Source organism: Rhinatrema bivittatum, chromosome 6 (genome assembly GCF_901001135.1).
Source record: "Rhinatrema bivittatum chromosome 6, aRhiBiv1.1, whole genome shotgun sequence".
NCBI classification, from domain to species: Eukaryota; Metazoa; Chordata; class Amphibia; order Gymnophiona; family Rhinatrematidae; genus Rhinatrema; species Rhinatrema bivittatum.
This window is the reverse complement of record NC_042620.1, coordinates 275,666,800-275,688,775: the sequence shown is the minus strand read 5'-3', so window position 1 is coordinate 275,688,775 and position 21,976 is coordinate 275,666,800. Positions and strand designations below refer to the sequence as shown.

At 45.6% G+C, this 21,976-nt stretch overlaps 1 protein-coding gene across 1 annotated transcript in view; it reads right to left on the bottom strand.

Moving 5' to 3' along the window:
* The window catches only part of TEX11 (testis expressed 11), a 974,891-nt gene that overhangs the window by 351,775 nt on the left and 601,140 nt on the right, over window positions 1-21,976 (bottom strand). The window contains exon 18 of the mRNA XM_029607248.1: window positions 12,237-12,361. Coding sequence (XP_029463108.1) covers window positions 12,237-12,361 — 125 coding nt within the window. The remainder of the gene's footprint in view (window positions 1-12,236; window positions 12,362-21,976) is intronic.

Sequence of the window (21,976 nt, the reverse complement as noted above, 5' to 3'; positions counted from 1 at the left end):
CTGAGCCTCTCCATTTTCTCGGCACGCTGTCTCCTAGCACGAGGGGACATCCGTCCACAATCCGCACAGGCCGACTGGTTATGATCTGGACCGAGGCATAAATAGCAATAGTTATGCCCATCGGTCACAGACATAATTTTCCCGCAGGAGCAGTACTTGAATCCGGGGGTTTTTGGCATTTTTTTTTTTTTTTGATTGAAGAAACATCTTCGTTGTGAGGCGAGAGGGAGAGAGTGCACCACACAGCCGTGTAGTGCCGCGGAAAACGAAGACTGAGGCAGGCTCGAGGAGCGCGGGAAGTGGTGCTCATGCGCACTTCAAAGCTCTTCGAGCTCTGAGAGAGATGCTCCACCCCGTGACGTCATGGACGACGCCACCCATTATGCATGGCTAAATGCCCTGCTTATCGCCGGAAAAACTGTGGTGGGATAACCATGACTTAATGGAGCTAATACATAAAGACAAAACATCTTAGGTAGCTTGCCATGTTGCTAGCTTATAGGTAGATTTTAAAAGCATTGCTCATGCGTATGTGGGCCGTGCACAAGCAATGCGAATTTTAAGAAGCCAAGAAGTATGCATGTACGTACCTGTGCATGCATCAAGAATAAGGAGGTGGAAAAGGGGCAAAGCGTTCCCAGGTGGAACCAAGTCTTACACGCGTAACCCTAAATTTTGCAAAGGCTGATCATGGTACGGGGAGAGAGAATATAACATTATATATAATCTCCCACTATAAGAGGGCACTTTCAACTTAAGGTGGATTTGGGGTGGGGGGGGGGGGGGGGGCGGTGTTACAATGGTCGGCCTAGGGCACAAGGGTCTGTAGACCCTTATAACACCACCACTCCTAAAACCCACCCTGAGTTGAAAATGCCCCTCTTACAGTAGAATATATAAAGAGTGTCACATTGTTTCTCTTACTGGCCAATGTATTTGGACGCGCTAGCTTTACCCCTTATTCAGTAAGGGGTAATAGCGCGCCGAAAACACGTGTCCAACCCCCCCCCCCCCCCCCCCCCTGAAACTAATAGCGCTCGCAACATGGAAATGCATGTTGATGGCTCTATTAGTTATGCCCGCGCGATTCAGAAAGTAAAATGTGCAGCCAAGCCGTGCATTTTACTTTCAGAAATTAGCACCTACCCAAAGGTAGGCGTTAATTTCTCTCAGTACCGGGAAAGTGAACATATATTAAGTCAGAGGTCCCAAAAGTTCCAAATAGTTAAAAATTAAAAAAAAAAAAAATTTAAAATGGGCCCACGGCTTGAAAACTGGACTCTCAATTTTGCCGGTGTCCGGTTTCCGAACCCGTGGCTGTCAGCGGCTTTGAGAACCGACGCAGGCAAAATTGAGCGTCGACTGTCAAACCCGCTGACAGCTGCCGCTCCTGTCAAAAAGGAGGCGCTAGGGACGCGCTAGTGTCCCTAGCGCCTCCTTTTACCACGAGCCCTAATTTAAATAAATTAATTTACTAAATCGCGTGCACAGGAGAGTGGACTGTGCACGCGCTGGGAGAGCGGGTTCTAACAATAAACAAAACAACACCATACACTACAGGAAATCTTGCTCTTTAGAAGAACTGACCCTATCCCTTTCGAAGGACCTGCAGAATCTAGACCTCACCAATGAAGATATGGCCTGGAAACACATTACAAAACACATCGCTGATGAAATCTGCCCTAGTATCACCAAAGAAATAACGCCATCCAATCCAAAAAAGCCATGGTTCACTACCAAACATAAGGCTCTTAAACATCAATTACTAGCCAAAGAAAAGAAATGGCGTAAGAATCCTACTCCTGCCCTTCAGGTATCCTACAAACACACCCTTCACACCTACATAACTTCCATTTTGAAAACTAAAAGAGATTAGTATGCTCAGAAAATCCACAATTACCAATACGATTCTAAAGCCCTCTTTGCTTATGTATCATCCCTCACAAATTCGGCTCCTCCTCCCATCACAGATACTGATGCCAAAAACAAATGTAATGAAGTAGCTAACTTTTTCCACACCAAAATCACCAACCTTATCTCTAAATTCCCCTCTTCCTCCCCTCTCCCTTTTGCCATCCAAAAGAGCCCCAATACCACTCTCAACTCCTTCGAACCCACCTCTGCTTCAGAGATAACAAGACTCCTAAAGAAAATGAAGCCCTGCACCCACCCAGAAGACTCCATCCCTACAAAATCTCTTCTAGCTATCCCTGACATCATAGCCAAACCCATATCAGAAATTATTAACCGATCCCTCACCCTTGGTCTGGTCCCCTCTGAACTGAAACAAGCCACTCTCAAACCCATTTTAAAGAAACCTAATCTAGACTCCGCAGTTCCTGTCAACTTCAGACCAATATCCAACTTATCATTCATAGCAAAACTCATGGAATGCTCAGCTCATAGATCACCTTGAAAATCACAGCCTGTTATTCCCCTCACAATTCGGTTTCCGAAAATTCTTCAATACGGAAACCTTGTTAATCTCTCTTACTGATACCATTCTCAAAGGGCTAGATAAGGGCCAAACATGCATTCTGGCCATGCTAGACATCTCTGCGGCTTTCAATACCGTCAGCCATAATATTCTAATCAACCGTCTTTCTGACATCGGTATCTCAGGCTCAGCTCTGAGTTGGTTTACATCCTTCCTTGACAACTGCCACTACAAAGTCAAAATTGGCAACCACGAATCAAACCCAGTTAAATTATCACATGGGGTCCCCCAAGGCTCTTCCCTCTCTCCAACCCTCTTCAATATTTACCTTCTACCGCTATGCCGACTTCTTGCAGACCTTGGACCTACACACTATGTTTATGCGGATGACATTCAGATACTCATCCCTGTCACTGACTCTGTGACTAATGTCCTCAAAACCTAGGATAAATACCTCACCTCAATTAACAGTCTTCTCACCAACCTCAACCTCGCCCTAAACACCTCAAAAACAGAACTACTCTTTATCTCCCCAGCCCACCAGATCCCCCCCTCTCCTCATCCCCCCCACTCCTTCTCACTACATGTCAGAGATCTAGGGGTCACCCTGGATAACCACCTTAACCTCCAAAAACACATAACTAACATAGCAAAGGACTGCTTCTACAAACTACATATACTAAAGAAATTAAGACCCCTCCTACACCACAGCAACTTCCGAACAGTCCTCCAAGCCACCCTATTCACAAAGATCGACTACTGCAATGCCCTACTTTTGGGTCTGCCCTCAATCACAACCAAACCGCTGCAAATGCTGCAAAATGCAGCAACTAGAATCCTCACCAGCTCATGCAGATCGGACCACATTACCCCAATCCTTGGAGATCTCCACTGGCTACCAATCCCAACTAGAATCCTTCATAAAAGCCTAACAATTATCCACAAAACCCTACACAATAAAGAGATTCATTGGTTCAATGATTCTCTCCAGTATCATACCTCCAGCAGACCAACCAGATCCACCTACTTAGATACCCTGTCAACCCCTTCGCACAAACTCACCCAGCTCACCTCCACCCGAAAACGAGCCCTGTCCATAGCAGGTCCAACTTTATGGAACTCAATGCTACCTGACCTACGCCTAGAACACTGTACAACAACCTTCAAAAAAAAAAAAAGGTGAAAACCTGGCTGTTCAAACAAGCATTTACTTAATTCTACTATACCCCTGACTACTTAGCCTTGTAACATAATTGTAAGATAATATAATGTAATATAATTACTGTTAACTAATTTGTTATATAACTTGTAATATAAGTACTGTTAACTAATTCGTTATATAATTACTGTATCCTCCTTCCTACATTCCACCTTCTCTCTCTAGGTCTCCCTGACCTTCTTTTCTCTCTCCCTCATTCCTCACAATATCCCTATTAGATGTAACTATTATTTTCCTTTCTTTCTGTTGTTTTTACCCCAGTTGTATGTAAACTGATGTGATATTCATTTGACTGTCGGTATATAAAAATTCTAAATAAATAAATAATTGCAGGATCCTGTTCTATTTTCCTTAGCAGGGGATCAATGGATAAGATGGGGAATAGTGGACAGCCTTGTCGTACCCCTCTCCAGATTTGAATATCACCTGAGATACACCCATTAACCACTATCCGAGATATACGCTTAGCATATAGTAAAGAGAAATAAGAAAGAATGTTACCCCAAAACCCAAATCTTTCAAGGACAGAGAAAGCAAGTGTTGCTTACCTGTAACAGGTGTTCTCACAGGACAGCAGCATGTTAGTCCTCACATATGGGTGACATCATCAGGATGGAGCCCAATCACGGAAAACTTCTATCAAAGTTTCCAGAACTTTGACTGGCCCCTACTGGACATGCCCAGCATGGCACTAACCCTGCAGCCAGCAGGGGTCCCCCTTCAGTCTTATTTGATAGCTACAGGCAATGCCGAAAAAATAAAACAACAAACGTTACGAATCTAACACCGCGGGGCGGCGGGCGGGTTTCGTGAGGACTAGCATCCTGCTGACCTGTGAGAACACCTGTTACAGGTAAGCAACACTTCCTTTCTCACAGGACAAGCAGTATGGTAGTCCTCACATATGGGTGAGTACCGAGCTGAGGATGTCCGAACATGCACCAAATGTACCCAAAGGCGTGCAACAGGCACAACAACTGGGGTGGAATTTGGTAGAGGGCAGGCGGAAAGGTGTTGGTACGTCACGTTGGAAATAGGTTACGCAGGACAGACAGGCCGAAGATGGAATCTTGTCTTCCGGCTTTGTCCAAGCAATAGTGGGCTGCGAAGGTATGGAGAGAGCTCCAGGTGGCAGCCCTGCAAATGTCAGGAAGCGGCACCGATCATAGGTGTGCTACTGAAGTCGCCATGGCCCTCACAGAGTCTGCTTTAACACGGTCTTGAAAAGGAATGCCTGCTTGCTGGTAGTGAGGGTTGCTTTCACAAGTTCATTCGCAAACTTCGTATTACTCAGTTTTTTGGAGGTTCTATACAAAACACACAAGGTCTGTACAGGCCGTCGAAGTGGGTACCTCCGGGACTGGTAGATCCCAGTATTGTGGTTTTTAAGAATCTAGTTTTGCGAGATCTGGATCAGTTAGAATGGAGTCCCATTCACTATCGGGATAATTTAACCTCAGATGAACGTGACTCTTGTGTGAAGTTACAACAGGATAGATCGATTACGATTCGCCCAGCAGATAAAAGAGGGGGGATAGTAGTCTTAGATACAGAAGCCTATAGTCAGGAGGTGGATTGACAGCTGTCTGATAGACAATTATAAAGGCTTTTAGAGGGTGACCCCCCTAAGAACATAAGAACATAAGAAATTGCCACGCTGGGTCAGACCAAGGGTCCATCAAGCCCAACATCCTGTTTCCAACAGAGGCCAAAACCAGGCCACAAGAACCTGGCAATTACCCAAACACTAAGAAGATCCCATGCTACTGATGCAATTAATAGCAGTGGCTATTCCCTAAGTAAAATTGATTAATAGCCATTAATGGACTTCTCCTCCAAGAAACATAGAAACATATAGAAACATAGAAATGACGGCAGAAGAAGACCAAACGGCCCATCCAGTCTGCCCAGCAAGCTAGGCAGTTTATCCATTTTTTTTTTTATCTTCCCCCCCGCCCCTTTTTTTCTCCCCCTCCCCCGTCACTATTGGCTTCCAGCACCCTCCGGCCCCAATTCCCTTCCACCCCTCCACCAATGCAGAGAGCAGTGCCGTATCCGCATCCCAATGAACATCCAGCTCAATCAGGGGTAGCAACTGCCGCAATAAACGGCCACACCCCTGCCCCATACTCTTACCCACCTCTGTTTTGTTTGTTTGTTTTTGTTTTTTTTGTTTTGGTTTTTTTGTTTTTTGTTTTTTTGGAGATGGCAGCCCTCCAACCTTCCGCTCCGTGAAGGTGGAACACAAACCACTGGCATCCCGCTCCGTGAAACTTATCCAAACCTTTTTTGAACCCAGCTACACTAACTGCACTAACCACATCCTCTGGCAACAAATTCCAGAGCTTTATTGTGCGTTGAGTGAAAAAGAATTTTCTCCGATTAGTCTTAAATGTGCTACTTGCTAACTTCATGGAATGCCCCCTAGTCCTTCTATTATTCGAAAGTGAATATAACCGAATCACATCTACTCGTTCAAGACCTGTCATGATCTTAAAGACCTCTATCATATCCCCCCTCAGCCGTCTCTTCTCCAAGCTGAACAGCCCTAACCTCTTCAGCCTTTCCTCATAGGGAAGCTGTTCCATCCCCTTTATCATTTTGGTTGCCCTTCTCTGTACCTTCTCCATCGCAACTATATCTTTTTTGAGATGCGGCGACCAGAATTGTACACAGTATTCAAGGTGTGGTCTCACCATGGAGCGATATAGAGGCATTATGACATTTTCCGTTCTATTAACCATTCCCTTCCTAATAATTCCTAACATTCTATTTGCTTTTTTGACTGCTGCAGCATGCTGAGCTGACAATTTTAAAGTATTATCCACTATGATGCCTAGATCTTTTTCCTGGGTAGTAGCTCCTAATATGGAACCTAACATCGTGTAACTACAGCAACGGTTATTTTTCCCTATATGCAACACCTTGCACTTGTCCACATTAAATTTCATCTGCCATTTGGATGCCCAATCTTCAAGTCTTGCAAGGTCCTCCTGCAATGTATCACAGTCTGCTTGTGATTTAACTACTCTGAATAAGTTTGTATCATCTGCAAATTTGATAACCTCACTCGACGTATTTACAAATGTGTATAGCTGAGATTTTGGAGACGGCTGTACAACAGAGGCTGATTACTCAGAAAGAAAGAGACTTTTTGTTTGAATTGCATCCATCCATTCCTGTTTTTATACAGTACCTAAAATCCACGAATCATTAACTTCACCCCCAGGACGCCCAATTGTGTCAGGCATTCAATCTATTTTAGAAGAACCGAGGAGCTTTTGCGTTGGCGGCGGACGCCATGAGATCCATCGCCGGCGTCCCCCACCTGCGGGAGATCAGCGACATCGCCTCGTCGGAGAGAGACCACTCCCCCGGATCCAACGCTTGACGACTCAGAAAGTCTGCTTGAATGTTGTCCACCCCAGCAATGTGGGATGCCGCCAGCTGGTCCAGGAAACGTTCCGCCCACGCCATCAGGCGCGCGGCCTCCCCTGCGACAAGACGACTCCTGGTGCCCCCCTGCCGGTTGATGTATGCCACCGTCGTCGCATTGTCCGAGAGGACCCGAACCGCTCGCCCCCTGATCAGAGGCAGGAACTGTACCAGGGCTAGCCGAACCGCCCTTGTCTCCAGGCGGTTGATTGACCAGGTAGACTGCTCCACCGTCCACCTGCCCTGAGCCGAGCTCCGGAGACACACTGCCCTCCAACCGGACAAGCTTGCATCGGTAGTGACCACTACCCAGTCCGGCGTTTCCAGGGAACATCCTTGAGCTAGGTTCCTGGGGTCCAGCCACCACCTCAGACTGGACCGGGCGGCCGGGGGAAGAGGGAGAATCGCCTGGTAGTCCTGGGAAACTGGTTTCCATCTCGATAGCAAGGACATTTGCAGAGGCCGCAGGTGTGCAAAGGCCCAGGGCACCAAGCTGATCGCAAACGCCATGGAACCCAGAACTTGGAGATAGTCCCACGCCGTGTGTGTCTGAAGAGACGCAAACCGGACGATTAGATCCCGCAGCGCTTGAGCCTTGTCCGGACGCAGGAATACCTTGCCCAGAGCCGTGTCGAACCGCGCTCCCAGAAAATCCAACTGTTGGGCTGGCTTCAGGCTGCTCTTGCTGAAGTTCACCACCCAGCCAAGGGACTGAAGGAAAGACACCACCCTGTCGACTGCCGCCCGTCCCTGCGACAGAGACTTCGCACGAATGAGCCAGTCGTCCAAGTACGGGTGAACCAGGACGCCTTCTTTCCGGAGCGCGGCCGCTACCACCACCATAATCTTCGTGAAGGTTCTGGGCGCGGTCGCCAGGCCGAAAGGCAGCGCCTGAAACTGAAAATGTTGACCCAAGATTTTGAAACGAAGGAATCTGTGATGGGCCGGATGAATAGGGATATGTAGATATGCTTCCGTGAGGTCGAGGGAAGCTAAGAACTCCCCTTGATGAACCGCCGCAATGACCGAGCGGAGTGTTTCCATGCGAAACTTGGAGACACGGAGCACCTTGTTGATTTCCTTGAGGTCCAGAATGGGACGAAAGGCTCCGTCCTTCTTGGGGACCACGAAGTAAATCGAATAATGCCCCGAGCCCACCTCTCCGAAGGGGACGGGCGAGATGGCTCCCAGGGTCAGCAGCCTGTCCAGAGTGTGCTGCACCCCCTGTCTCTTGATACTTGACCTGCAGGGGGAGAAGACGAACCGATCCCTGGGGGCCCGCACAAATTCCAACGCGTAACCTTCTCTTACAATATCCAGGACCCATTCGTCCGTGGTGATGTTGGTCCATTCCTCGCGAAACAAAGCGATGCGACCTCCAATCCGGGGCAGCGAGGAGTGGACTGGCCTGACATCATTGGGAAGGCTTGCCTGAGGCTCCCTGAGCCGAGGAGTCCCTGGCCGGTCTGCGACCTCGAAAGGGCCGCGTCCACGTTTGCGACCTGGTGGAAGGTGTCCTAGGGCTCTGTGTTCTGGAGCCTCGGTAACGCCTCTGGGGGCAGTAGCGGTTCCTGGAAGTTCCAGTGTACGAACGAAAACCACGCTGCCGGTCCTCAGGCAACCTGTGGACCGAATTTTCCCCCAGGGTCTTGATGATCTGATCAAGGTCTTCACCAAAGAGAAACCTGCCCTTGAAGGGCAGAGCTCCCAGACTCGCCTTAGAGGAGGTGTCCGCCGCCCAATTCCTGAGCCACAGGAGTCTTCTGGCAGAGACGGCTGATGCCATGGTCCTTGCCAGGACCCTCAGCAGGTCGTGCAGAGAATCCGCCCCGTAAGCAATGACCGCCTCCAGGCGGTCAGCCTGGGCTGCCTCCTCGGGCGGTAACTGTTGAGAGGTGAGGAGCTGTTGAACCCATCTAAGCCCGGCTCTCTGAGTCAGCAAACCGCAGATAGCCGCCCGGACCCCCAGCGCCGAGACTTCGAAGATCTTCTTGAGGGCGACCTCCAGCTTTCTATCCGAAATATCTCGCAGCGCGGTGCCCCCTGTGACCGGGATGGTAGTTCTCTTGGTGACGGCGGACACCGCTGAATCAACCTTGGGGACCCTGAGTAGGTCCAGAAAGTCCCCCGGAAGAGGGTAGAGCTTGTCCATCGCCCTGCCAACCCGAAGGGACGCCTCCGGGTTATCCCACTCCCGCACCAGAAGATGGAGAAACGAATCATGAATGGGAAAGGTCTTCGCTACGGGACGCAGACCTGCTAAGACAGGGTCACCCTTGGAGGTAGCTGAGGCTACGGAGGGAGCCGGGGGTCCCGGGGGTTCCACGGGAGGGTCGAGGTCCAACTCCTTGAGAACGTGGGGAATGAGCTCCGCCAATTCTTCCTTGCGAAAGATGCGAAGGACCCGCGGATCATCGCATTCCAGGTGCGCTGCTAGGGCCAAATCGTCATCCACTTGTGACACTGGATCGCCCCCCAGGTTCGGGGCGGGTGACGGGCCCCCCAGGGAGAGTGGTATACTCAGGAGCAACCTGGTGCCGCCCCCTCCGGTCCCCGGTAGCGAAGCCGCAACACCCGAGGGCCTGGGGACCTTGGCGGGAGGAGGAGAGAAAGCTGTCCCCCCCTGAGGGCTCAGGCTCTGCAAATACGCCTGGTGCATAAGCACCACAAAGTCCGCTGAAAAACTGAGCGGGCCCGTCGAGGGAGAGGGCAGCGGGTCCCTGGGGAGTCCAGATGTGGAAGGCAGAGGCCCCGAATCCGAGGTCGGGGGGGCGGACGGCAAAAAAATCTTCAGCGGGCTCCTCCATGTCCGAGTCCGCGCTGCATTCTAGGTCCAAGATGGCCGCCGCTCCCGCCAAAGACGGGGGCGGGGCTAGTCCTCGAGGCCCGCGGCGCTCCTGGCGCGGCGGCGAAACTGTCGGCGGGGCGCCGCTCGTCTCCCCCCCGGGGAGACAACGACCGCATGGCCCGTCCCTCGAGGCGCCCTGACCCGGGCCGCCGCAGGACGGACAGCGCGCGCGTTGCATCGCGCCGAAGGGACGCCTCCGAGTGCCGCACGCCGGGAGAAGCCCCCCCCCGGGAAAGCCTGAGATCGCGGCGCGGGAAGAGCGGGCTTGCCGTGCCTGCCCACACCCGCCCAAACACCCTCAACCCCGGGGACGGCAAGGGAATGGGACCTCCGTGCCGTCTGCGGCCCTGGGGAATGAAGCGTCGCAGGGCCGCGGGGGAGGTGAGACGCCGCAACGGTAAGGAGGGGAGAGGCTGGCCCTACCAGCATCCACCTCAAAACGCGCCCAAACCTGCGCTGAAAGAAAAAGGAACACAAGACAATAAAAAACTACCCCCAAGCTTACCCCTGCAGATCCCAAGAAGAGAAGAATAAACGAGGTAAGAGGCAGTCCTGATGGCAGGCTGATCAGGGGAGCCCAGAAACCCTGGCTCCCTGCTGACCGAGACAAAATACTTTTTTTTTTTTTTTTCAAAGAACTTGATCCATCAACAAAAGAAAGAATAATATATATATAGAGTAATAAACCCTAAATTTGGGGAAACAACGAGATCCCCTCCTCACATCTGCTGGAGTCAGAGAGATACTGAGGATCTAGGAGGGTGCACCAGTTTATATACCAGCACCCTCGAAGTTTTACTCTGACTCCATCTGCTGGACGGGGGACATAACCCACCGTCTGGACTGATCCTGTACGTACAGGGAACTGCTATTATTATCACTTTTATGATTAGTGTATACTCATAATAAACCTGCTACTACACATCTGGAACCAAAGTGTCCTGACTTTGTGTGTGTATGCTTGTAGAGTAAGTCCCAGTTAGCCCTGTCATAGTCAAGGGTAACTCTCATGGTGAAACAGCTGGGTAAGCCTAAGCCCTCTCAGAGTCACACATAAGCCCTGGGTAAGTCCCACTGTAGCTGCAGTGAGCATTGAATTTGCAGTTCAGTCTTTTGGTCTAAACCTACAACAGGGGGCTCGCATGGTGGTTGCAGCCCAGATACTCCGAGAGTATGCTCCAAATCAGTACCAAGCAGTGATGTCACCCACTTGTGTGACTGGATACATTTGGCTTGTCCATAGATAAAGTACACTGGTACTTTCCCTTTCAAAATCATCCCAGAAAAACTACCTGAGCACATTTACTCCTGCTAATTTCTGTGGGTAGTTTTTCTGAGGAAAATATGTACATACTTTTGAAAATATTTGCCTAAGTGCAGCCCCTCCCCACCCTGCCTTGCCCACAGGAGCACTTCTTATCACTGCAGTAAAAGTACACCACAGAGGCCCTTTGTGCACTTTGATCCACATTTCAGGCAGGCAGTTTTCTAACAGCCTATTTCCTTGAGCAGAGCAGCATTTTGCTTTTGAATATGGCTTTGAAAATGAGTTGTCTGTTAAGACTCATAAATTTCCTTTTTAAAACAAATCCGTTCAGATAAGGTTTTTAAATCAGGTGCAATCACTTTTGCCTGTGCTTTTCAATTGCAGTATATATTCATTACATATTGTGCCTGAATCCAGCACAATTTAATGATACATTTCATGTTACTAGGTTTTGAATTGAGAACACCCTTAGTTTTTAACATTGTTAATTATGGTAGATAAAGACCAATGTGCCATCTAGTCTTCCCCATTGTCTTCTTCTCTATCAATTAGAAGAATATAAGACTTGCCATACTGGGTCAGACCAAGGTCCATCAAGCCCAGTATCCTATTTCTAACAGTGGCCAAACCAGGTCACAAGTACCTGGCAGGATCACAAGGGGCAGACAGATTCCAAGCTGCTTATCCCAGGGATAAGCAGTGAATTTCTGCAACTTTGGGTAGATGATCATATAAACTCCCATACTTAAACCAACATCAGCTCCTCAAAGTCTTTTTCTCAAACCTTAAATTCTGTCCTTACTACCACCCTTCATATCTGACCCAGGAATGATTAAATTCCATTACAGTGCTATATACATTGAATATTGGCCACCCCTTCATATAAATATTAAAATGAAAGAATAGTCCAATGACATGTAAACCCAACCCATCACAGTTTAATGTCTTCAAAAAACCTTCATGTCAGCCCATCAGAGCTCTAAGGACTATGCCAGTGGATCAAATCTTCTTCTTCCTCAATCTCCATTACCTCCAGAGCAATTTGGGCTGCCAGACTCAGCAGGCTGGTTTTGGTACTCCCATTTTCTAACAGTAGTTCTTCATTATGCTCAGTGCTTTCCATTAGTTTTTCCATAGCTGCAAGTGCATCTGACGCTGAAATACAGACACAATACAATGGTGGGATACATTAGATACATTAAATCCTTAGTTGGTTTAGGAAGTACCTGCAAACAATTTTTAAATAGAAAAACTGAAATAGAGGGCCTGCCATGCAAGTTTCCTGGGTTTGATTACTTCTCCTTGTGCTGATGGGGCATTCACAGCCCGTAGGGGAACAGAGTCCCAACCATTGCACAATGGCAGCAACTAGCAGCCAGACTTGAGGTGCATGTGTACCAGGTCTGTAAGAAACTGTATTCTGTAGCTCCTGACCACAGACTGTTGCAGCAAAAGTTGGAAGGAATGAGGTTTATAAAATTGAGAAATACCCCAGGTAGTCATGAAAGAAGGCTCATATTGCTATATAACCCAAGAAAGGTTAGTTCTGACGTAGCTGAAACCCAAAGGAGGATGAGGAATCTGTTGGGCCAAAAAATAAAAATGGGCAATAAAAAAAGGTCAGTGAATACAGGATCTTACCAGTGCCATTGTTTATTTAGATAAATGAAGTCCATTAGGAACCTAAATATGTATTTTAAACTATTAACTCCCCCACCCAAGAGACAAAGGGGGGAGTTAATGTGTCAAGTAATACATTCCGATTTATCATGTCCAATCCAATATAGCCCTTTCCACTCACAAATAACTCTACTAAATGTAATCATTTAGAGGGTAATTTTTAAATAGCCTACATGGCATGGAGGATTCTTCTATACAGGAAAGAGTAGGGGCTTCTAAGGCGAGATACTTCTCAGAGGGGAAGATGCTGCTAAGGAGCAGGAAGAATGCCTCTTTTAAGTAGAGGGTGTTCAGTGTCAAGGAGGGGAATGATGCTCCAATGGGGTGTTTGGGAGGGAGCTACTTTCAACTCAGCAGATTTGGAGGGAGAAGGGCTTCTCAAGTGCTAACCAGCCCTTTCACTTTGGGCTGATTGGTGGGGGTAGGGATTTCAAGGCCATGATGGGCCCAGTAAAAATTTAACACCTTGCCCATGTTGATCACCCTAACATCGCGATATAATTTGTACCCTGGATTAACACTGTTCCATTGGTTATCCTCCATCCACCAGATCTCTGAGATACCAGTTATGTCTACCTCTTCATGCAATGCTATACATTCTAACCCTCTCATCTTATTTTTTAGACTTATGCCATTAGCATACAGACATTTCAAGATATGCATTGTATTTATATATACAACATTCCTAGCTGTTAACAGGGATAATTTGGAATTTATTAACTCAGTCTGTCCTTTACTTGTAGGTAAATAACCCCTTTATTGGGTTGCTATAAGGAGAAATTACTACTTACCTGATAATTTCCTTTCCTCTAATGAGGGCAGGCCAACCCCCATCAGTGGGTTATGCATCTTTGACAGCAGATGGAGATGGAGTAAGAAGTTGACATCACGGATATATAGTCCTGCTCCAACATCAGCCTGCCAGTATCCTCTGGAAAAGCCAAACTGTGAACAAACTGATCAAACTCAAAAATGATTATTAGAACATAAGAACATAAGAAAATGCCATACTGGGTCAGACCAAGGGTCCATCAAGCCCAGCATCCTGTTTCCAACAGTGGCCAATCCAGGCCATAAGAACCTGGCAAGTACCCAAAAACTAAGTCTATTCCATGTAACCATTGCTAATGGCAGTGGCTATTCTCTAAGTGAACTTAATAGCAGGTAATGGACTTCTCCTCCAAGAACTTATCCAATCCTTTTTTAAACACAGCTATACTAAATGCACGAACCACATTCTCTGGCAACAAATTCCAGAGTTTAATTGTGCGTTGAGTAAAAAAGAACTTTCTCCGATTAGTTTTAAATGTGCCCCATGCTAACTTCATGGAGTGTCCCCTAGTCTTTCTACTATCCGAAAGAGTAAATAACCGATTCACATCTACCCGTTCTAGACCTCTCATGATTTTAAACACCTCTATCATATCCCCCCTCAGTCGTCTCTTCTCCAAGCTGAAAAGTCCTAACCTCTTTAGTCTTTCCTCATAGGGGAGTTGTTCCATTTCCCTTATCATTTTGGTAGCCCTTCTCTGTACCTTCTCCATCGCAATTATATCTTTTTTGAGATGCGGCGACCAGAATTGTACACAGCATTCAAGGTGCGGTCTCACCATGGAGCGATACAGAGGCATTATGACGTTTTCCGTTTTATTCATCATTCCTTTTCTAATAATTCCCAACATTCTGTTTGCTTTTTTGACTGCCGCAGCACACTGAACCGATGATTTCAATGTGTTATCCACTATGACACCTAGATCTCTTTCTTGGGTTGTAGCACCTAATATGGAACCCAACATCATGTAATTATAGCATGGGTTATTTTTCCCTATATGCATCACCTTGCACTTATCCACATTAAATTTCATCTGCCATTTGGATGCCCAATTTTCCAGTCTCACAAGGTCTTCCTGCAATTTATCACAATCTGCTTGTGATTTAACTACTCTGAACAATTTTGTGTCATCTGCAAATTTGATTATCTCACTCGTCGTATTTCTTTCCAGTTCATTTATAAATATATTGAACAGTAAGGGTCCCAATACAGATCCCTGAGGCACTCCACTGTCCACTCCCTTCCACTGAGAAAATTGCCCATTTAATCCTACTCTCTGTTTCCTGTCTTTTAGCCAGTTTGCAATCCACGAAAGGACATCGCCACCTATCCCATGACTTTTTACTTTTCCTAGAAGCCTCTCATGAGGAACTTTGTCAAACGCCTTCTGAAAATCCAAGTATACTATATCTACCGGTTCACCTTTATCCACATGTTTATTAACTCCTTCAAAAAAGTGAAGCAGATTTGTGAGGCAAGACTTGCCCTGGGTAAAGCCATGCTGACTTTGTTCCATTAAACCATGTCTTTCTATATGTTCTGTGATTTTGATGTTTAGAACACTTTCCACTATTTTTCCTGGCACTGAAGTCAGGCTAACCGGTCTGTAGTTTCCCGGATCGCCCCTGGAGCCCTTTTTAAATATTGGGGTTACATTTGCTATCCTCCAGTCTTCAGGTACAATGGATGATTTTAATGATAAGTTACAAATTTTTACTAATAGGTCTGAAATTTCATTTTTTAGTTCCTTCAGAACTCTGGGGTGTATACCATCCGGTCCAGGTGATTTACTACTCTTCAGTTTGTCAATCAGGCCTACCACATCTTCTAGGTTCACCGTGATTTGATTCAGTCCATCTGAATCATTACCCATGAAAACCTTCTCCATTACGGGTACCTCCCCAACATCCTCTTCAGTAAACACCGAAGCAAAGAAATCATTTAATCTTTCCGCGATGGCCTTATCTTCTCTAAGTGCCCCTTTAACCCCTCGATCATCTAACGGTCCAACTGACTCCCTCACAGGCTTTCTGCTGCGGATATATTTAAAAAAGTTTTTACTGTGAGTTTTTGCCTCTACAGCCAACTTCTTTTCAAATTCTCTCTTAGCCTGTCTTATCAATGTCTTACATTTAACTTGCCAATGTTTATGCTTTATCCTATTTTCTTCTGTTGGATCCTTCTTCCAATTTTTGAATGAAGATCTTTTGGTTAAAATAGCTTCTTTCACCTCCCCTTTTAACCATGCCGGTAATCGTTTTGCCTTCTTTCCACCTTTCTTAATGTGTGGAATACATCTGGACTGTGCTTCTAGAATGGTATTTTTTAACAATGACCACGCCTCTTGGACATTTTTTACTTTTGTAGCTGCTCCTTTCAGTTTTTTTCTAACAATTTTTCTCATTTTATCAAAGTTTCCCTTTTGAAAGTTTAGCACGAGAGCCTTGGATTTGCACACTGTTCCTTTTCCAGTCATTAAATCAAATTTGATCATATTATGATCACTATTGCCAAGCGGCCCCACCACCGTTACCTCTCTCACCAAGTCCTGTGCTCCACTGAGAATTAGATCTAAAATTGCTCCCTCTCTCGTCGGTTCCTGAACCAATTGCTCCATAAAGCTATCATTTATTCCATCCAGGAACGTTATCTCTCTAGCATGACCCGATGATACATTTACCCAGTCTATATTGGGGTAATTGAAGTCTCCCATTATTACTGCACTACCAATTTGGTTAGCTTCCCTAATTTCTCTTAGCATTTCACTGTCCATCTCACCATCTTGACCAGGTGGACGGTAGTATACCCCTATCACTGTAGTCTTCCCTGATACACAAGGGATTTCTACCCATAAAGATTCAATTTTGTATTTAGTCTCATGCAGGATGTTTATCCTGTTGGACTCTATGCCATCCCGGACATAAAGCGCCACACCTCCTCCCGACTGCTCCTCTCTGTCATTGCGATATAATTTTTTCCCCGGTATAGCACTGTCCCATTGGTTATCCTCTTTCCACCATGTCTCTGAGATGCCAATTAAGTCTATGTCATCATTTACTGCTATACATTCTAATTCTCCCATCTTACTTCTTAGACTTCTGGCATTAGCATACAAACATTTCAAAGTTTGTTTTTTGTTTGTATTTTTATTCTGCTTTTTAATTGATAGGGATAAGTTAGAATTTTTTAGCTCAGGTGAGTTTTTAGTTACAGGCACTTGGACTACTTTTCTAATTATTGGAACCTCACTGTCGGGATGCCCTAATTCTAATGCATCATTAGTATCCTTTAAAGATACATCTCTCCGAACCATGCGCTGCTGAGCGACTGTCGGCTTTCCCCTTTGTTCTAGTTTAAAAGCTGCTCTATTTCCTTTTTAAAGGTTAGCGCCAGCAGTCTGGTTCCACCCTGGTTAAGGTGGAGCCCATCCCTTCGGAAGAGACTCCACCTTCCCCAAAAGGTTCCCCAGTTCCTAACAAAACTGAATCCCTCTTCCTTGCACCATCGTCTCATCCACGCATTGAGACTCCGGAGCTCTGCCTGCCTCTGGTGACCTGCGCGTGGAACAGGGATCATTTCAGAGAATGCTACCCTGGAGGTTCTGGATTTAATCTTTCTACCTAAGAGCCTAAATTTGGCTTCCAGAACCTCCCTCCCACATTTTCCTATGTCGTTGGTGCCCACGTGTACCACGACAGCCGGCTCCTCCCCAGCACTGTCTAAAATCCTATCTAGGTGACGCGTGAGGTCCGCCACCTTCGCACCAGGTAGGCATGTTACCAGGCGATCCTCACGCCCACCCGCCACCCAGCTATCTACATTCCTAATAATCGAATCACCAACTATGACGGCCGACCTAACCCTTCCCTCCTGGGCAGTAGGCCTTGAGGAAATATCCTCAGTGCGAAAGGACAATGCATCACCTAGAGAGCAGGTCCTTGCTACAGGATCCTTTCCTGCTACACCTGCTACACCTATTAACCTATTAACAATCAACCACTCATGCTTCCAACTAATAGGTAACACTGAGCTCAGCCAAAATATATAAACTTATTCACTAAACTGAGGGGCTGATTAAGCCATTTACCAGTCTTCAAATGAATAGCAGGAACAACACTCTGCAATGTCTGCACCGAAAAGGAGAAAAAAGGCAAAAATACAGCAGCCGAGGGCGGGTCGGGGATTTGCCTGCCCTCATTAGAGGAAAGGAAATTATCAGGTAAGTAGCAAAGTCTCCTTTCTCTGCATTCAGGCAGGCCAATCCCCATCAGTGGGATGTACCAAAACTACTCCTGAATAGGGTGGGAGGCTGCTAGCGGTCCAGTCAACACCGCCCGTGCGAACATAGTATCCTCACAAGTCCACATATCCAAGCAGTAATGCTTGGAAATGCTGCACAAAGATGGCCATGCCACCATTCGGCAAATCTTGAAAGGTGACACTAATCGAAGTTCCGCCCATATCATCACCTGAGCTCTCATGGAATGCAGTCTAATCTGTTTTGGCATAGGAATTTCAGCAGCCACATAGGTGACCATAATGACTTCCTTAATCCAGCAGGCTATAGTCACTTGCATTCCTGGGGCACCCTGTTTACCGCCAACATGGAGTACAAACAAGCAATCTGACTTCCGGACAGATTTTGTAACCTCCAAGTACCGCAGCAAATGTCACTTGATGTCCAAGGTACGCAAAAGACGATACACACTCTCATCCCTGTCCCTGTCCAACATAGGCAGGAAAAATGGACTGATTCAAATGAAACTCCAAAACTACTTTTGGCAAAAATGAAGGCACAGTCCAAAGCTATACCATTCCCGGAGTCATATGCAGAAAAGGCTCATGGCATGAAAGGTTCTGCAATTTGTAAACCCAATCTGCATAACAAATTTCCACTATAAAAACTGTCTTCAAGGTAAGCACTCACAAGGAAAGACCACACAATGGCCATAAGGTCGGACCTGCCAAGAACTCCAGAACCAGATTAAGGTTCTAGAGAGGCACCAAAAGCCGCAAAGGAGGATGAAGTTGCTTAACTCCCTTCAAGAATCGGCACACATTGGGATGGGAAGACAAAAGCCACCATTGACTCACCCCTATAATAAGCAAGGTCTGCCACTTGAACCTTCAGGGTGTTAAGGGCCATTCCTTTACGCAATCCATCCTGTAAGAATTCCAAAATTAAGGGAACATACACCTTCAGTCTGATGCAATTCATGTACTGGCTGCAGTGCACGGCTCAACATGCGATTGGATGTGCATTTTGGACGTGCATCCATAACCCCTGATGCAAAACGGGGATTAGCGCATCCAAAACGCGTGTCCAATAGAGCTCACTATATGTAAATTCATATTGTTGAGGCTATTAGCTATTTCCCAATGCAAAAAAAAAAAATGTGCTCCTGATGCACTGCTGAGCTACTCTCGGTTTTCCCCCATGTTCTAGTTTAAAAGCTGCTCTATCTCCTTTTTAAAGGTTAGTGCCAGCAGCCTGGTTCTACCCTGATGAAGGTGGAGCCCATCCTTTCAGAATAAAAACTTCCCAGTCCCCAAAATATTGCCCATTTCCTAACTAAACTAAAGCCCTCTTCTCTGCACCCTTGTCTCATCCAGACATAGAGACTCTAGAGCTCTTCCTGCCTCTGGGGTCCTGCGCGTGGAACAGGAATCATTTCAGAGAATGCTACCCTGGAGTTTCTGTATTTCAACTTTTTACCTAAAAGCCTAAATCTAGCTTATAGAACCTTTAAACCAAACTATTTAGAGCCATGATCCCCTGTTAAGACATTTATTAAAATTCAAATCACTACTACACAAATATCGCCAAGCCACCGATAAAACAAAAAAAGATTTCTATGCTTCCAGAATTCACCAATATCAATTCAACCCTCAAGCACTTTTCCAATATGTCAAAAGCCTTGTTATTGCTCCAGCTCACAACAATCTAAACAACAATGATGATTCAAAATGTGAGGAACTAGCTACGTTCTTTTATAACAAAATACATTCTATTTTAACGCGATTTAATTCATTTCCTGCTCCTTTACACACCAACCAAGCTACATCAGCCGCTCAAGATAAATTTGAAACAAAGCTATCTAATCTTGAGATTACTACTGGTATTGAAGTTGAGTCAATTCTAAAGAAAATGAAACCAGCTTTCCACCCCACAGACATCTTACCTACAAAGACTCTTCTTTCAATACGTTCTACAATAGCAAAACCTATTGCAATGATTCTTAACAAATCCATCACCACAGGCATAGTTCCTTCTATACTTAAACATGCTATCATTACTCCAATGATAAAAAAATCTAACCTAGATTCATCTGATCCAGCAAACTTTCGACCAGTATCAAACCTACCATTCCTTTCAAAGATTATGGAAAGAGTCATCAACAAACAACTAACTGATTATTTAGATGATCATCAAATACTCTTCCCATCCCAATATGGGTTCAGAAAATACCACAGCACGGAAACACTTTTGATATCACTTTCTGAGGTGCTACTAAAAGCTTTAGATGCTGGCAAATCATACCTCATCGCCCTTCTTGATATATCAGCTGCTTTCAACACAGTAAACCACAACACCCTTATTACCCGTCTATCTGAAATAGGTATCTCGGGATCGGCTTTACTATGGTTTCAGTCATTCCTGAGCAATAGAACATACAGCGTTAGATGTGGACGAAGTGAATCCAAGCCAAGAAACCTCTCTCAAGGAGTCCCCCAAGGATCTTCTCTCTCCTCCACATTGTTCAATGTTTACCTTACACCGCTATGCCGGTTACTCTCTAAATTGGGTCTTCAACACTTCATCTACGCAGATGATGTTCAAATACTCATACCTATAACCAGCACAATCACAAATGCACTGAGTACCTGGAAGGTAGCTTTATTAGAAATTAAAACAATCCTCACAGACAACCAATTGGCTATAAATAACAATAAAACTGAACTTATCATAATTTCACCTCCAAAAAATACAATACTGATCAACTCTGATATTTCTCAAAACAACTCCACTTTTTCACAACAAGTACGCAGCCTTGGTATCATCATTGACAGCAATCTCACGTTTAAAAAATTCATCGCGGATACAGTAAAAAACGGTTTCTTTTAAGCTATACACGCTTAAACGTATTAAATCTCTATTATACCAATATGATTTCCGCACAGTATTACAAGCAACTATTTTATCAAAGATTGATTACTGCAATGCTCTGTTACTGGGTCTACCTAAAGCCACCATTCAACCTTTGCAAATGCTGCAAAATGCAGCTGCCCGCATTATCACCGACACAAGCCGCCATGATCACATCACTCCAGCTCTTCAGTCTTTGCACTGGCTACCCGTGGCTTACAGGATAATTTATAAATCTATGTCGCTGATACACAAAGCCATTCAAAACAGAGAAATGCACTGGTTCACAGATCAACTACAATTCAAAATGTCTTCCCGCCCAACGAGATTCCAGAATTTAGCCAAACTAAATATCCCAGCACCCAATCTGACTAAACTCTCTAGTACAAAAGAACGATCTTTCATCATTGCTGGATCAACAATATGGAACACCATGCCCTCTGAATTACGCCAGGAACTCTGTCACAAAAAATTTAAACAAAACCTTAAAACCTGGCTATTTAAAAAAGCCTACTATCAATGATCTGAATCCTCAACTACTCTTCCTAACTTCCACAATCTATCATATATTGCTTATATTCTATTAATACAAAGTTATATACTGTATTGTATTCGTTCAGTTACCATGTTATATTGTAAAGCGCAATGCTGAATTACTGTTTGAATGTAAACCGAGGTGATGTTATTTACGTACCCCGGTATAGAAAAATCTATAAATAAATAAATAAATAAATGTGTAATCCATACTACTATTATTTCTACTACTATTATTAATTTCTAAAGATCTAGATATACACAGTCCAGTTTTTAAAACTGTCCACATCATTCGCATGCATAAGTGGACGTGCAGAGATTTATGCTAGTATTTTATAAACTGTGTGGCGGGAGCTGTAAAGTTTCTAAAATATGATGTATTCCTGCCCCAAAAGTATGTGCACATGTTCTATTATGCACATACATTTTTAATGCAGGAACAGGTATACTTTTGTAACCTAGCTTTGCCTGTCACTAATATTCTTCCCCAGTTCTCCATCATGGGCAGTGGGAGGGGATCTTGGTTTTTGAGAATCCTCCCCTGGTTGAAATTCCACCTTTTTGAGAAGTCTTCATT